Here is a 17664-nt window from a genome sequence, read left to right as displayed (position 1 = left end):
GAGGAGATATTGGCTACCGTGTTGGTCCATCACCACCTCAACAGCCAGCAGCCGTTGTTTCGTGGCTCCATTCCGGGCCACCTTCCGGCGTTGAATCGCAACCGAGAGAGCGGGCATTTCCTTCTTTGAAAGGACTACTTTGATACAACAAACCCATCCGAGAGAGCGGGCATTTCCTCAGTGGACCACTATTGTCAAGACAATACCCAACCCTGTCGGAGAAAAGATGAAAAGATTTGCCCAAGAGCAAAAGAGTGCTAGGAAGGATATCGAGCGTGCCTTTGGTGTTTTGCAATCTTGATGGGGCATCGTTCGGTATCTTGTTAATACCTGGAGCACACAGAAACTGTGGGAGGTGATGACTGCTTGTGTGATCATGCACAATATAATCGTAGAAAACGAGCGCTTGGAACGTCTGTACAATCAAGGATTTCAGTTTCAGGATGAGAATGTTGTGCCTGAGCATGGAGGAGCGACAACGTTTGAACAGTTCACCCAATTTCATCATGACATGCGTGATTGGGAAACTCACGTGCAACTGCAAAATGATTTGGTTGAGCATATGTGGGCCCATGTTGTCAACCAATAGATGTATCTTCTTTTATTCATTTGCAAAACTATGTGAGAACTATGTGACACATTTTTATTTTTATTCGGCTTGTAAAATTATGCTATTTTATTCGGTTCAAACTATATTATTTGACTATATGTTTAAATGCAAATTCATCAATGCAAAATAGGACGGCCAGCCGGCCATGCCGGCACATATGGGTCGGCGCGTTGGTGCGCTGCCGACCTATATCTAAAACAAGGCGTACGCCGGGCGGGCGCCGACCCAAACAGACAAAAAGCGGGCGAAATCGGCGTTCGTTTGGGTCGCCCCATTGGAGTTGCTCTTATAACTTCGCCGGTTCCTCCTCTTCTTACTAAATGAAACGTAGCGCCGGTACATTTTGTCAGAAAGAAGATAACGGAGGAAACGACGCCGTGAGAGTAAAGAGACGAAGATCGTGAGGCTGAAACCAATCGCATCCGACGGTCCAGGTAGGGCCACGGGAGACGATATTTTCCTACGCCAGCCTCGTTGATCATGCATGCATGCCTAGCGGCTCCAAAAATAGCACCGTTTGTGTACGGCGCCTAACGTAATCGAGGAAGATAACACGAAATCGATATCCTTCCAACTCACTCCAGTCGGTTTGGACTTTAGGACATCGATCGATCGACCACGTCACGTCTGAGTACAGCGAGCTCATCCCCGGCCTATATAAATGGAGGTGTGCCACTCACCTCAAGCTCCAGGCCACCTCGAGTTCAAGTAGACGACGCAGTGGTAAACTACCAGTGTGCTACCTAACACTACCACGTACCACCATGGTGCATCAAGCTCAGGGCCTGCTCGTGCAGGAGGTGGCCGCCGACGGGGAGCTGCCGAGCCGCTACGTGCTCAAGGAGCAGCAGGGCCGCCCCGCCGCCGCCACGGCCGCCGCCGCACAGCGTGCCGCTCCATCCATCCCCGCCGTGGACGTGAGCCGCCTTGCCGACGCTGACCCCGGCGAGGCCGACAAGCTCCGGTCGGCGCTCGGCTCCTGGGGCCTCTTCGCGGTGACCGGCCACGGCATGACGGACCCGTTCCTCGACGCGATCCTCGGCGCGGCGCGGGGGTTCTTCCACCTGCCGACGGAGGCGAAGCAGGAGTACAGCAACGTGGTCGACGCCGACGACGGCGGCCGCAAGTTCCAGCCCGAGGGCTACGGCGTCGACCGCGTCGACACGGACGAGCAGGTCCTCGACTGGTGCGACCGGCTGTACCTCCAGGTCCGTCCGGACGACGCGCGGCAGCTCCGCTTCTGGCCGACCCACCCGCCGGACCTCGCCGAGCTCCTCAAAGAGTTCAGCGTGGAGGGCGAGAAGGTGGCCAAGATCGCCGTCACGGCCATGGCCAGGTGCCTGGGCTTCGAGGATGGGTTCTTCGTGGACAAGGTCGGCGAGCGGATGCCGTCGTACGCGCGGTTCACCTACTACCCGCCCTGCCCGTGCCCGGACCTCGTGCACGGGCTCAAGCCCCACACCGACAACTCCGTGGTCACCGTGCTCCTCCTCGACGAGCAAGTCGGCGGCCTCCAGGTTCTGAAAGATGGCAGCTGGGTCGACGTGCCGGTGCTGGGCGGCGGCCGACACCAGCTGCTGGTCGTGGTCGGCGACGAGATGGAGATCATGAGCAACGCGGCGTTCAGGGCGCCGGTACACCGGGTGGTGGCGCCGGGGGAGGAGGCGGAGCGGGTGTCGCTGGCGGTGTTCTACCAGCCGGAGCCGGACAAGGTGCTCGAGCCGTCGCCCGAGCTGGTCGACGGGGAGCGGCCGGCGATGTACAAGAAGCTCCAGGCCAAGGTCTTCGCCGACGGCTTCTGGGACGCGTTCGCGCTCGGGGAACGCACCATCGACTTCCTCAAGGTCAAGGTCGACGCCGTCGATCCGCCGGCGGCGGCCGTTTCCGGCGCTTGATTGTATTGAACTATTGAAGCCTCCCTGAGCGCTCCATGGATCCATATGTATGCGAATTGCACGCACGGAGTGTTGATTGTATTTGCAGATTATGTGTGTAATTTACCTGGTGTCCATGTATCGATCGTTCCCAGTTCCATGGGGGCGGCATCAATACTATCAATAATAAATCAATCAATGAGAGTTGCTCTACTTCTGTAAGGGTCTCTTTGATTCACAGAAAAAGCCGATGAAAAACATGAGAATAGGACACCCTTCATATATTTAGGAATGATACATAGTAAAAAATGGAGAAATCTGGATTGAGTTTGAGAGAAAAGGAAAGAAACTTTTAAATCCATAATATAAACCCCTTCTGCATTCCTATGCATAAACAATAAGGGGAAAAAATCATAAGTTGCGTAATCTAATACTACCTTTGTGCCTGTTTGAACTTTGATTTGGCTATGATTTTGGAATTCATGTATTTTTTCGATCCAGGCAACCAAGAAGACATTCCGCAAAAAACACGTGTTTTCATAATCCCTTTATTTGCACATGCAATCCTAACATATTCCTATTTTTCTCTTATTCCTACCTTTTCGTAATCCCGTGAGACAAAAAAGCCCTAAGTATTACTCTCTCCTTCCATCTATACAGGGTCTAATGCATTTTTTGAGGCTAACTTTGACCAAATTTGAGAGTAATAATATATGACATGCAACTTACACAAAGCATATGGTCAAATTCGTATGTGAAAGGAGGTTCAAATGATATAATTTTCACATTATACATCTCATGTACTATTAATTTTGTCAATAGTCAAAGACGGTTTTAAAAAACGCATTAGGTCCTATATAAATGGAAGGAGGGAGTACTGTTTTTACCATAAGATGGACATCCACTTGATACTCACGCAATTTGAGTTTGGTTCTACAGGACTGACTCATGCAATTTGAATGCCATGTTACTAACACAATCTTTGATTTGAGTACTGAACTTAGAATATTTTTTCTTTTGCAATTATTGAATAATAAAATACTAGATGGTTACAGAGGAAGTTGTTCTTGTTCGGCCTTCGTCTTGAAAGAAAATCCATGTTACAGAACGGTAATGCTACACGCACGGACCTATGATTACGGAATCAACCGAATGTACTTAGGTGGCAGTTTTTTTATTAGAGATTAGGAGTGAGGCGGGGCTCACCCCATGAAAATCAGGGGGCGAAGATTGATTAGCGCTGAGATGCCCGTATTGCTCCGTGTGTCTAGGATTATTGTTATGTCTTGTACCTCACGTGCGCCAGCCTCTCGTACCGTCGTACGTGGACCTCGGTCCCAAGCACCCTCCGCATTCAAATGCAAAGCAGCCACGGTGCCAAGGACCGGACGCGGCTTCCCTCACATGCCGTTGGCACACTGACAGGTGGACCCGGCCCCACACGTCAGTGACCCCACGTCAGGGTGCAGAACGTCGAACGATCCTGGTTCCGGACCGGTCCCGACGGCTGGTCGCGTCGCTCGTGTTCCCACCCGCGTATGCCCGGGAGCACTTTCGGTTTTTCTCTCTCTAACAAACAGCCAAACAAGCTGTGAGCCACGACGCATGCAATGCCGCAAAAATCATACGCATCGCAACTTGTTTTGGTCCTGGAGATTGCGTGGAGCTCCGTGCTAGCGTGGCGCGGTCCCGACGTGCGCCGGTGGCAGAAGCGAAAGATGACGGGAATTGGTTGCGCGATTGCGATCCTGCCGTGATCCCAACAGTACCCGATCGGCCCGATCCTGATCGGCTGCGGAGATTCTACACTATACTACAGCAGAATTTTTTTTCCCAACGACGGCAAGAGCACGTGCTTCGAATTATCTTTGAAGGTAGCCAGCCACAAATGACAAATTACATGTGGTCACTCGATTGAAGTGTCTGTGAATTGCCATAAAATAGGTCAAGTGTCTTCCTAAAAAAAAGGGTCAAGTTTCAGTTTAGCCAGGGGTAATATTCTGCTTATTCGTTTTGGACTTTTGGCTGCCTCTTTTTTTTCGAAAAGGGGGACTCCCCGGCCTCTGCATCAGAACGATGCATACGGCCATAATTATTGATAAACAAATAAGTTTAACAAGGTCGTATCGTCTGAAATCAAAATAATGGCAAGCTCACAAAGAGCCACAAGGCCAAGCACAAAAGGCCGAAAAGTCACAACCGGCTGGCAAAACAAAGATAGATAAACTAATGGCCTATCCTATTACATGACCGCCATCCAAACCGGTTGAAAATATCCCGCGCTACCATCTCCCACCGGACAGATCCAGTAACCAAACGCTCCCTGGCCTCCGTCGTAGTGAGTAAGGACCACATACGGATCAGCGCCGTAGCTCGGAATAAAACCTGCAAAAAAAGAATATTTGTTGTTCGGTTAAAAGCCAAATCATTTCTGCAGTTCCAAATTGCCCATAACAAAGCACATACTCCTACGCGAATGTGTCTAGCTGTTTCGGACTCTATCCCAACAAGCCACGTTCCGAATAACGTACCGACCCAATTCGGAGGAGTAATGTTAAAGGCAATATGAACCGTGTGCCACAAGACTCTCGCTAACGGGCAGTCAAAGAAAAGTTGTTTTATGGTTTTGCCCCGATCACAAAAACTACACCTAGTAGATCATGTCCAGTTGCGCTTAGCTAAATTATCCTTTGTTAAAATGACTTGTTTATGTACAAACCACATAAACACTTTGATTTTCAGAGGAACCTTGACTTGCCAAACATGTTTGGAACTAGGAATAGCGCTAGAGTTAATGACATCGATATACATCGACTTAACTGTGAACTCTCCAAACCTAGTAAGCAACCAACACAACTGATCGGGCTGATGAGATAGCTGAACCTCCATCAGTCTACTCACCAAATGAAGCCAAGATTCCCACCGGTCGCCAACAAGCGCCCTCCTAAACTGAATATTAAGAGGAATGGACTGCATAATCGTTGCAACAAGAGCATCGTGACGTTGAACAATACGGTACAGGGACGGATACTGAATCGCCAACGGCGTTTCACCAAGCCAAGTATCCTCCCAGAAGCGAGTGGTGTTACCATTACCGACTATAAATTTTGTTCTCTTAAAGAAGGCAGCTTTGACTCTCATAAGCCCCTTCCAAAACGGTGAATCAGTCGGTCTCACTGTCGCCTGGGATAAGGTCTTGGACTGCAGATACTTACTACGGAGAATCTGCGCCCACGTGGCCTCGGTCTCAACTGATAACTTATACAGCCACTTACTGAGAAGACATCTGTTCTTGACTTCAAGATTCTCAATACCAAGGCCCCCCTGGTCCTTTGGTCGACAGGTAATATCCCATTTGGCTAGTCGGTACTTTCTCTTGAGTTCATCACTCTGCCAGAAAAATCGGGATCGATAGAAGTCCAGCCTTTTCCTAACACCAACTGGGACTTCGAAGAAAGATAAGAGGAACATAGGCATACTCGTGAGCACCGAGTTAATAAGAATCAATCGGCCTCCATATGACATGAGTTTGCCCTTCCAGCAACTCAGTTTCTTCTCAAACCGATCCTCGATGCACTTCCATTCTCTGTTTGTTAACTTACGATGGTGAATGGGTATGCCTAAGTACGTGAAAGGTAATGCCCCCAATTCACATCCAAACAATTGCCTATAAGCCTCTTATTCCTCCTTGGCTCTACCAAAACAGAACAACTCGCTTTTATGAAAGTTAATCTTCTCTCCGGTCAACTGTTCAAATAAGCATAACACCAGCTTCATATTTCTTGCTTTTGCCAAGTCATGCTCCATAAAGATGATTGTATCATCAGCGTACTGCAGGATAGACACACCACCATCAACTAGATGGGGCACCAGGCCACCTACCTGATCGGCCTCCTTTGCCCTACCTATCAGGATTGCCAACATGTCGACCACAATGTTGAATAAAATAGGGGACATTGGATCACCTTGTCTCAGGCCCTTGTGTGTCTGGAAATAATGACCAATATCATCATTCACTTTAATTCCAACACTCCCTTTTTGCGTGAAAGATTCTACCTGGCGTCGCCACGCTTCATCAAAACCCTTCATGCGTAAGGCCTGTTGAAGGAAAGGCCATTTGACTTTATCGTACGCTTTCTCGAAATCCACCTTAAAAACAACTCCATCAAGTTTTTTCGTGTGGATCTCATGGAGCGTTTCGTGAAGGACTACAACCCCTTCTAGGATGTTCCCGTCCGGCATGAAAGCAGTTTGGGTAGGCTGCACCACATCACTCGCAATCTGTGTGAGCCTATTAGTCCCGACCTTGGTAAAAAATTTGAAACTCACATTAAGAAGATAGATGGGCCTGAATTGCTCAATTCTCACAGCCTCTGTTTTCTTGGGAAGTAGAGTTATCGTTCCAAAATTGAGGCGAAAAAGCTGGAGCTGGCCAAAGAATAAATCGTGGAACAACGGCAACAAATCCCCTTTAATAATATGCCAGCACTTCTTATAAAACTCAGCCGGGAATCCATCCGGGCCCGGAGCCTTATTATTCTTCATCTGCGATATGGCCTCAAACAACTCCTTCTCAGAAAAAGGAGCAACTAGAATATCATTCTCAACAGTAGTGAGTTGAGGAACACCCTCAATCCTAGACTCATCCAGAGAAACACAATTATCCTCTGGTGGCCCAAACAACTGTTTGTAATACTCAGTAATGTATAACTTTAGGTTCTCCTGACCTAAGATCGTTCCTTCGTCTTGCTCAAGCTGAAAGATCCTCTTCTTTCTGTGTTTACCATTAGCGATCATGTGGAAGAATTGAGTATTTGCGTCCCCCTGGACAACTCTTCGTGTCTTGGCCCGCAGTGCCCACTTTAATTCTTCCTCACGAAGAAGCTCTTTCAGCCTCATCTCCGCGTCAAGCTTGGCATGAAGCTCTGAGGCGGGCAGAACCGTGGTTTCTGCTTTTACATCTAGGGACTGAATAAGGGAAAGGAGCCGTTCCTTTTCGACCTTATAAATCCCGCTAAGATGCTTAGCCCACCCACGAAGGAAACTTCTCAAGTGCCTAATCTTATTCTGCCACCGCTCAAGCGCATTCCTACCCCCTTCATCCTTAACCCACTCTCTGGCTACGAGATCAAAGAAGCCTTCTCTTTCAAACCAAGCAAGCTCGAACGAAAATGAGTTTTTGTTTCCGAAGTGGGTGGCCTCACCAAAGTCCAGAAACAAAGGCGTGTGGTCAGAAATACCACGGGTAAGTGCCTGAACTGTTACAAAGGGAAATTTCTGTTCCCATTCGACACTAGCCAGTACTCGATCCAACTTCTCAAATGTCGGATTTGGCATCGCGTTTGCCCAAGTGAACTTTCTTCCCCATAGCTCTATCTCTCTCAGATCCAAGCTTTCAATAATAGTATTAAACATGAACGACCATCTTCCGTCAAAGTATCATTGTTCTTCTCATCACGCCTTCTCATAATGTTAAAATCACCCCCACCGGGATAGGAAGCTGCTCTGAGCCGCAAATCCTAACCAGATCAGCCAAGAAATCTGGTTTGAATTCAGGCTGTGCGGCACCATATTGTTGGAGATCGTAGCATAATTTTAAAATTTTCCTACGCTCACCAAGATCCATCTATGGAGTATACTAGCAACGAGGGGAAGGGAGTGCATCTACATACCCTTGTAGATCGCGAGTGGAAGCGTTCCAATGAACGTGGTTGATGGAGTCGTACTCGCCGTGATCCAAATCACCGATGACCGAGTGCCGAACGGACGGCACCTCCGCGTTCAACACACGTACGGTGCAGCGACGTCTCCTCCTTCTTGATCCAGCAAGGGGGAAGGAGAGGTTGATGGAGATCCAGCAGCACGACGGTGTGGTGGTGGATGTAGCGGGGTCTCGGCAGAGCTTCGCCGAGCTTCTGCGAGAGGGAGAGGTGTTGCAGGGGAGGAGGGAGGCGCCCAAGGCTGTTGTACTATTGCCCTCCCTGCCCCCCCTTTATATAGGCCCCCTGGGAGGGGGGCGCCGGCCAAGTCCCATCTAGATGGGGGGGCGGCCAAGGGGGGGACTTGCCCCCCAAGGCAAGTGGGGCGCCCCCCACCCTAGGGTTTCCAACCCTAGGTGCAGGGGGAGGGCCCATGGGGGGCGCCCCAGCCAACGATGGGCTGGTTCCCTTCCCACTTCAGCCCATGGGGCCCTCCTGGATAGGTGGCCCCACCCGGTGGACCCCCGGGACCCTTCCGGTGGTCCCGGTACAATACCGATAACCCCCGAAACTTTCCCGGTAGCCGAAACTAGACTTCCTATATATAATTCTTCACCTCCGGACCATTCCGGAACTCCTCGTGACGTCCGGGATCTCATCCGGGACTCCGAACAACTTTCGGGTTTCCGCATACTCATATCTCTACAACCCTAGCGTCACCGAACCTTAAGTGTGTAGACCCTACGGGTTCGGGAGACATGCAGACATGACCGAGACGCCTCTCTGGTCAATAACCAACAGTGGGATCTGGATACCCATGTTGGCTCCCACATGTTCCACGATGATCTCATCGGATGAACCACGATGTCGAGGATTCAATCAATCCCGTATGCAATTCCCTTTGTCAATCGGTATGTTACTTGCCCGAGATTCGATCGTCGGTATCCCAATACCTTGTTCAATCTCATTACCGGCAAGTCTCTTTACTCGTGCCGTAATGCATGATCCCGTGGCTAACTCCTTAGTCACATTGAGCTCATTTTGATGATGCATTACCGAGTGGGCCCAGAGATACCTCTCCGTCATACGGAGTGACAAATCCCAGTCTCGATCCGTGCCAACCCAACAGACACTTTCGGAGATGCCCGTAGTGTACCTTTATAGTCACCCAGTTACGTTGTGACGTTTGGCACACCCAAAGTACTCCTACGGTATCCGGGAGTTGCACGATCTCATGGTCTAAGGAAAAGATACTTGACATTGGAAAAGCTCTAGCAAACGAAACTACACGATCTTTTATGCTATGCTTAGGATTGGGTCTTGTCCATCACATCATTCTCCTAATGATGTTATCCTGTTATCAATGACATCCAATGTCCATAGTCAGGAAACCATGTCTATCTGTTGATCAACGAGCTAGTCAACTAGAGGCTTACTAGGGACACCTTGTGGTCTATGTATTCACACATGTATTATGATTTCCGGATAACACAATTATAGCATGAACAATAGACAATTATCATGAACAAAGAAATATAATAATAACCATTTATTATTGCCTCTAGGGCATATTTCCAACAGTCTCCCACTTGCACTAGAGTCAATAATCTAGTTACATTGTGATGAATCGAACACCCATTGCGTCCTGGTGTTGATCATGTTTTGCCCTAGGGAGAGGTTTAGTCAACGGATCTGCTACATTCAGGTCCGTATGTACTTTACAAATATCTATGTCTCCATTTTGAACACTTCCACGAATGGAGTTGAAGCGACGCTTGATATGCCTGGTCTTCCTGTGAAACCTGGGCTCCTTCGCAAGGGCAATAGCTCCAGTGTTGTCACAGAAGAGAGTCATCGGGCCCGACGCATTGGGAATCACCCCTAGGTTGGTAATGAACTCCTTCATCCAGACTGCTTCCTGTGCTGCCTCCGAGGCTGCCATGTACTCCGCTTCACATGTAGATCCCGCCACGACGCTTTGCTTGCAACTGCACCAGCTTACTGCTCCTCCATTCAAAATATACACGTATCCGGTTTGTGACTTCGAGTCATCCAGATCTGTGTCGAAGCTAGCGTCAACGTAAGCCTTTACGACGAGCTCTTCGTCACCTCCATAAACGAGAAACATATCCTTAGTCCTCTTTAGGTACTTCAGGATATTCTTGACCGCTGTCCAGTGTTCCATGCCGGGATTACTTTGGTACCTTCCTACCAAACTCACGGCAAGGTTTACATCAGGTCTGGTACACAGCATGGCATACATAATAGACCCTATGGCCGAGGCATAGGGGATGACACTCATCTTTTCTATATCTTCTGCCGTGGTCGGGCATTGAGCTGTGCTCAATTGCACACCTTGCAATACAGGCAAGAACCCCTTCTTGGACTGATCCATATTGAACTTCTTCAATATCTTGTCAAGGTATGTACTCTGTGAAAGACCAATGAGGCGTCTCGATCTATCTCTATACATCTTGATGCCTAATATATAAGCAGCTTCTCCAAGGTCCTTCATTGAAAAACACTTATTCAAATAGGCCTTTATACTTTCCAAGAATACTATATCATTTCCCATCAATAGTATGTCATCCACATACAATAAGAGAAATGCTACAGAGCTCCCACTCACTTTCTTGTAAACACAGGCTTCTCCATAAGTCTGTGTAAACCCAAACGCTTTGATCATCTCATCAAAGCGAATGTTCCAACTCCGAGATGCTTGCACCAGCCCATAGATTGAGCGCTGGAGCTTGCATACTTTGTTAGCATTCTTAGGATCGACAAAACCTTCCGGCTGCATCATATACAATTCTTCCTTAAGGAAGCCGTTAAGGAATGCCATTTTGACGTCCATCTGCCATATCTCATAATCATAGTATGCGGCAATTGCTAACATGATTCGGACGGACTTCAGCTTCGCTACGGGTGAGAAAGTCTCATCGTAGTCAACCCCTTGAACTTGTCGATAACCCTTAGCGACAAGTCGAGCCTTATAGATGGTTACATTACCATCCGCATCTGTCTTCTTCTTAAAGATCCATTTATTTTCTATGGCTCGCCGATCATCGGGCAAGTCAGTCAAAGTCCATACTTCGTTTTCATACATGGATCCTATCTCGGATTTCATGGCTTCTAGCCATTTGTCGGAATCCGGGCCCGCCATCGCTTCTTCATAGTTCGAAGGTTCACCGTTGTCTAACAACATGATTTCCAGGACAGGGTTGCCGTACCACTCTGGTGCGGAACGTGTCCTTGTGGACCTACGAAGTTCAGTAGTAACTTGATCCGAAGCTTCATGATCATCATCATTAACTTCCTCCCCAGTCGGTGTAGGCACCACAGGAACGTCTTCCCGCGCTGTGCTACTTTCCGGTACGGAAGGGGTGACTATCACCTCATCAAGTTCTACTTTCCTCCCACTCAATTCTTTCGAGAGAAACTCCTTCTCCAGAAAGGACCCGTTCTTGGCAACGAAGATCTTGCCTTCGGATCTGAGGTAGAAGGTATACCCAATAGTTTCCTTAGGGTATTCTATGAAGATGCATTTCTCCGACTTGGGTTCGAGCTTTTTAGGTTGAAGTTTCTTGACATAAGCATCGCATCCCCAAAATTTTAGAAACGACAGCTTAGGTTTCTTCCCAAACCATAATTCATACGGTGTCGTCTCAACGGATTTCGACGGAGCCCTATTTAAAGTGAATGCGGCAGTCTCTAAAGCATAGCCCCAAAATGAGAGCGGTAAATCGGTAAGAGATATCATAGATCGCACCATATCCAATAGAGTGCGATTACGACGTTCGGACACACCGTTTCGCTGAGGTGTTCCAGGCGGCGTGAGTTGTGATACGATTCCACATTTCCTTAAGTGCGTACCAAATTCGTGACTTAAATATTCTCCACCACGATCTGATCGTAAGAATTTTATTTTTCTGTCACGTTGATTCTCCACCCCACTCTGAAATTCCTTGAACTTTTCAAAGGTTTCAGACTTGTGTTTCATTAGGTAGACATACCCATATCTACTTAAATCATCAGTGAGAGTGAGAACATAACGATTGTCGGGTGGTTGGTGCGACATATGCCAAGGGATGGCTTATCATTGTGGGAGCCAATAAAACATCGCCGGTGCCCGGAAACGGGATGAGGCGAAGACATGCACGCCGGCGAATCTTACCCAGGTTCGGGGCTCTCCGAGGAGATAACACCCCTAGTCCTGCTCTGCGGGGTCTCCGCATGATCACTAGATCGATAAAGGGTAGCTACAATCGTTCCTAGTGCTGTTGAGATCAAGGGAGAAGAAGAACAAGGCTAGCTCTCGCTTCTCTCTATCTATGGTGTGTGTGCTATGCGTGGGTGTGAACCTAGAAGCGAACCCTTTGCATGGGTGCTCCGGGGGGTTTATATAGGCCTACCCCCCGGGGGTACAATGGTAATCCGACTGGGAACTGGTCCCAGCCGTCAGTGTCTACGCTCGCCGGCTTCTCCGCCGGCTGCTGGGTCCCGCCGGCTGCCGGCTCCTTGGTCGACAGGCCGGCCCCACCGCCTAGGGTCTTGTCGGCGGCTGCTTACTGTAGCCGTGCCTCTGATGATGAGGGCTTTGTCGAGGTAAGCGTGGCTACAGTGGTCCGCCTCGGGGGCTATCACTGTAGCCTCACCTCGTCTTGTCTCCTTAATGGGGCTCCTGCTTCGAGGAAGGGAGTAGCCGGCTTCTGGAGGCCGGCTATACCCTTGGCCGACTAGGAAAAGCCGGGCCGCCTTCACGCCTCTCTCTGGCTGAAGGGGCCCGCAGTCCTTGGGTCGTACAGGAATGGGTCGTGGATGACGTTGAGGCTAGCGTGGCTACAGTGCCGAGCCGTACGGGAGACGTCCGTCCCGTACGGCCTCCTGTAGCCAGGCCCGTCTCGGGCTTCGGGGGTAGTGGGCCGCACTGTGGCCACGCCCCGTCACATTGCCGTTATGTGGGAGTGGTTGCGGTCTTGGCCGGCTCCTAGGAGTCGGCGTCCTTCTTGGCCGGCTTCTTGGAGTCGGCCACCCCGTAGTCGTCCTAGGGAGGAGTCGGTGAGGCTGGGTCGCCTTCCGGGAGTCGGCTTTAGTGGTAGCCGGCCAGGGAAGGCGGCCCAAGTGCTTGAAATGCTTGACGTCCCAAAGGCCTGATAATTTTTCTGAAGAGCCAGGGGTAGTCGGTATGGCTACCCGTGGCCATTTACTGCGACAGTAGTCCCCGAAGTTGATCGGGCTTCGAGGTGGAGTGGGGTTCGAGAAGCTCGAACAGCTTCCTATCGTGACAAGCCGGCAGCTGGGAGCCGGCCTTGGTCAGGCACGCCGCCTGAGCCGAAATCTTCTGGAGTCGGAGGGCGGGAACCCGCTGGCACGTGCGCCGGGCCGCGGGCCAACGGCAGGCCACGTGGCCGGAAAGCCTGCCAGCCCACTCGCGTGACGGGACGTCGCCGCAGAGAGGGGGCCCGCCACGTCCGCGCCCCGGCCCAGGCGCGGATCCTTTGTATCCCGAAACTGTCCGCACGTTCCGTGCGGCAGTTTCGGCTCGCACTTATGCGTAATAAACGCGAGTCGTGGGGGGGGGTGGGCGCAGTTAATCCCACGTCTCCTCCTCACGTCCGGCCTCTTCGGCCTTGTGAGGCTATAAGTAGGGGGAAGCGGAGGGCGGCAGGCTCTCGCACGCTCCTCCTACTTCCACCATCTTCTTCCCTTGCTCGTTCTCACGACAGCGCCTCGCTGCCGCGCTCTTCCTCCGCACGCTCCTCCGACGCCGTGCTAGCTTCCGCCATGCCTCCCCACGTAGAGCAGCTCGGCGGGGATTGGGACGGCTCCATCGTCCATAACGACCACATCGACTTCCTCCGCGACACCCGGCGTCTGCCCAGCGCGGACAAAGTGGAAGTCCGCCTCGCGCCGGAGAAGGAAATCAGGCCGGCGCCGTGGGAGGGCGAGCGGGTGGTCTTCCGCTCGCACTTCCTGCGCGGCTTCGGCCTGCCAGTGAGCGCCTTCTTCCGCTCCTGGCTAGAATTCTATCAGCTCCAGCCACACCACCTCACCCCCAACGCGGTGGTGCTGCTGTCGGCCTTCGTCACCCTGTGCGAGGGCTATCTTGGCGTCCTCCCCACCCTCGAGCTCTGGGGGGAATTCTTCCAGTCGAAGCTGGGCACGCGCGTGCGGGGCGTGCCGGCTCAGACCGGCGCCTTCATCGCGTCGCGGAGATCAGGCGCCGACAACCCCTTCCCCATCATCACGCTGATCCAATCGGTGAAGAAGTGGCAGAAGTCGTACTTCTACGTGCGGAGCATCGCTCCCCGGGGCGACTACCTCAACTTGCCGGCCTACGTAGCCGGCCCACCGGCGGGCAGGCTGCCCTAGTGGTCCTTCCGGGCCGTGACACTGTCGCAGGCAGGAAACGCCGCCATCGCCCGACTGCGGGTGATGGTCCAGTCGGAGGGCCTGACGGGGCCCGACCTCCTGGCCGCGTTCGTCACGCGCCGGGTTCTTCTGCTCCAGAGCCGGCCTCATCTGATCTGTCAGATGAGCGGCCAGCTTGATCCGAGCCGAATGTGCACCAAGGAGATGCCGTAGCCCGACGCCGCCGACATGGTGAATTACCTCGCCAACTGCCAACTTTCTGAAGACTGGCAATTCGGCAAGGAGCCGTACAGCCGCGCCAATCCTCCGCCTGCGGTACGCTCCCCTCGTTTCTTTTTCTCTCTCTCTCTCTCTCTCAGCCTTGTCGCCGAGTTCTTCTGGGCCGACTCTAACTCAGTCGGCTCGTTCTTTTGACAGGGTCCTCTGCTTCGGCCGGCCGGCGGGACAGACGTGGAGCGCCGCTTCGTCCCCAATCGGACCAAGCACGACCAGGAAGACCCTGACCGGGGGGCAGTCCATATGGAGGACGCCGTCGAGCCGGCTGGTGGCCAAGCCGGCGGCGAAGCGGGCGGCTCCGGGTTCACCGCTACTTTCGACGACTGGCCGGACGAGGACGAAGTCGAAGCCGTCCCGCACCGCCAGCCGGCGTCCGGACGCGGCGCGGGCTCCTCCGGCGCGCAGCCTGCTCGGGGTAGAGGCCAGAAACGTCGCACCGCCCAGGGCATGTTCGGCAGCCGGACGAAGAAGCCCAGGGGCGGGGCGGCAGCCACCAGGCGGGAAGAGGCGGCCGCGAAGGCGGCTCGCTTCCGCAAAGTGGTGAAGCAGCCGCAGACTGTGTCGGCGTAAGTTCTTTCTTTCTATGTACTCTCCTTCTTTCTTTTCTTGGGTAGTTCTTTGAACCTTTGTCTTCTTTTTCAATGATCAGAGCTCCACTGTCACTCGAGCGGGCGACTGCCGGCTCCGTTGTCGAATCGCCAGGGGGCTCTGGGAGCACTACCCGCCGCGTAGATCCCCGCGCCGCCCTCCTGGAGGCGACGGAAAGGAACGCGCGTGAGGTGCGGGAGGAGCAGGAAGCGCGGGAGGCGGGAGCACGGAGGGCAGCCGCCGCCCAGGCAGCTCGGGAGGAGGAGGCGGCGAAGGCGCTCGCCGAGGCCGCAGCCAAGGCCCAGGCAGAGGCCGAGGCCGAGGCGGCGGCAAGGGAGGCATTGATGGTCACCCCCCTGCGCACCATGGCGCCAGGGGACGTGGATCCCTCGCCAGGGGGAGTCAGCGGTTCCCAGCCGGGTCTGGGAGGAAGCGGCGCCGACGTCATCATCTTGGGGGAGGCGCCAGGGCCGACTCCTCCGACTAGGGCGGCCCAAGGCAGCCAGCCCGAGCCTGCGCCCGCACAGTCGGCGGAGGGCGAGCCGGCCACGGGAGCTGAGGTGGCGGTCCGGGTTCCACCAAGCCGGCGTGCAGGGAAGGCCGCGTCGGAGCCGCAGAAGGCTGCGTCGGAGCCACAGCCGGCCATGGGCTCCAGCTCGTCGGCCCGAGACGTGGAGGCAGCCAGCGCTACCTCGGGGTGGACACCGGGCGGAGGGACAGCCGTGGTGAACGTCGCTGCACAAGACGTCCGGACCCGGCTCCAAAGCCAAGCCGCGGTGCTGAGGCAGTTCACCGACGAATTCCTCGCAACGCGGGCAGCCATCCGGGTTAGTATTCCTATCTTGTTCTTGATTTCTCTCGTGGGGGCGCGCCAGCGCACCCACTGGGTGTAGTCCCCGAGTTCCGAGTCGGCTGCTGAGCAGGCGGCTTGGAACTTCTTGGAGATTTTGTCTTTGCTGCTTTTGTTCTCACTTCGGTCTTCTGTCCGTCTTGTAGGACTACCACAACCTCCGAGCGGCCGCCTTCAACTCCCAGGCTCGGGAGCTGACACAGAAGACCGCCGATCTTACTGAGAGCCGAGGTATGTGACTTGATCTTTATCTCATGTGGGGGCGCGTCAGCGCACCCACTGGGTGTAGTCCCCGAGATTCGGGCCGACTGCTGAGCAGTCGGCTCAGATCTTCCTTGATGATTTCTCATTGTTCTTCTTCTTCTTCTATCTCTGCAGCGGCCAACGCCGGCCTGAGGGCACAGCTGGGGGAGTCCCAGACTGCCCTTCGTGCCAAGGACGCAGAGCTCGCCGCCTTGGTGCAAGAGCGCGACCGCCTGTTCAAGAAGCTGGCCGACCAGGAGGAAGGCCACAAGGCGGCGCTGAAGGCTGCGCAGGACCGCGAAGCCACCCTCCAGGCCGAGTTCGAGACGGAGGCGGCCGGCTGGGCAGAGGCCAGGCAGACTCTGGTCTCCGGCTATGGTCAGATTGAGGATCTGGTTGACGGTAAGTCGTCTACCCCTTTGTCCTTTCTTGCCATCTGTCACTTTGACTTGTTTTTCTGATTTGGTGTTCTTCTTTTCTTTTCTTCTTTGCGCAGAGTACTTCCCTGGCTATTCAACTGCCGCCAACCAGGCCATCGAAGCCCGTCGCCAGGCGAAGAGGCAAGCCGGCTTCGAGATCTCGCCAACCGCCGGCCGCTCGCTGGAGGAACAGCTCCTGGCGATCCAGGCTCGCATCCAGCCGGCTCACAGGCTGCTCCGCCAGCTTCAGCGTGCTGGGTCGCAGGTCTTGGCCGCCCTTTGGCCCGGCCAATTGGTCCCTCGCACCCCCAGTCGGACCGCCGACTGGCTGGAGGTGGCCGTCGGCCGCTTCGAGGCTTGGAAGGCGTCAGCGGCTCGCTCCGGTGCCAGGCGGGCGCTGGAGTTCGTCAAGGCCTGGTATCCCGGCCTGAACCTGGATCAGCTGGCTACCTGGCGGCAGCAAGCCGACACGGAGCTGGAGCCGGCGCGGCCGGCCATCATTCGGCGGGCTTCAGCGATCGCCGACTACACCGACACCAACGCTTCGCCCCCGAGGTGGACGATAATGGAGTCGCCCAGCCGGAAGATTGGTTCGGGCTGGACCCGGCGTACGGCGAGGACTCGGCGGAGGAGATCGACTCCAGCGACGAGGGCGAAGAGGAAGAGGAGGAGGGTGAAGACGCCGAGCCGGCTGGTGGGGTAGCCGGCCAGCCTGACCGCGCCTCCAGCACTA

The 17664-nt window shown here is 53.4% G+C and overlaps 1 protein-coding gene across 1 annotated transcript; it reads left to right on the top strand.

Moving 5' to 3' along the window:
* The first annotated feature begins 1281 nt into the window (after positions 1–1281).
* LOC109755801 (flavonol synthase/flavanone 3-hydroxylase) lies at positions 1282–2697 on the top strand. The gene has a single exon (XM_020314687.4). It carries the CDS (start codon positions 1375–1377, stop codon positions 2503–2505), a length of 1131 nt encoding a protein of 376 aa, XP_020170276.1. The 5' UTR covers positions 1282–1374; the 3' UTR covers positions 2506–2697.
* Positions 2698–17664: the final 14967 nt, after the last annotated feature.

The sequence above is a fragment of the Aegilops tauschii genome, chromosome 7, assembly GCF_002575655.3.
Source record: "Aegilops tauschii subsp. strangulata cultivar AL8/78 chromosome 7, Aet v6.0, whole genome shotgun sequence".
Taxonomy (NCBI): domain Eukaryota; kingdom Viridiplantae; phylum Streptophyta; class Magnoliopsida; order Poales; family Poaceae; genus Aegilops; species Aegilops tauschii.
The sequence above is the reverse complement of the archived record's forward strand: the minus strand, read 5'-3'. Positions and strand labels throughout refer to the sequence as shown.

Bases quoted from the DNA above. Each gene is read 5' to 3' on its own strand.
- LOC109755801 (XM_020314687.4), top strand. From the start codon at position 1,375: ATGGTGCATCAAGCTCAGGGCCTGCTCGTGCAGGAGGTGGCCGCCGAC.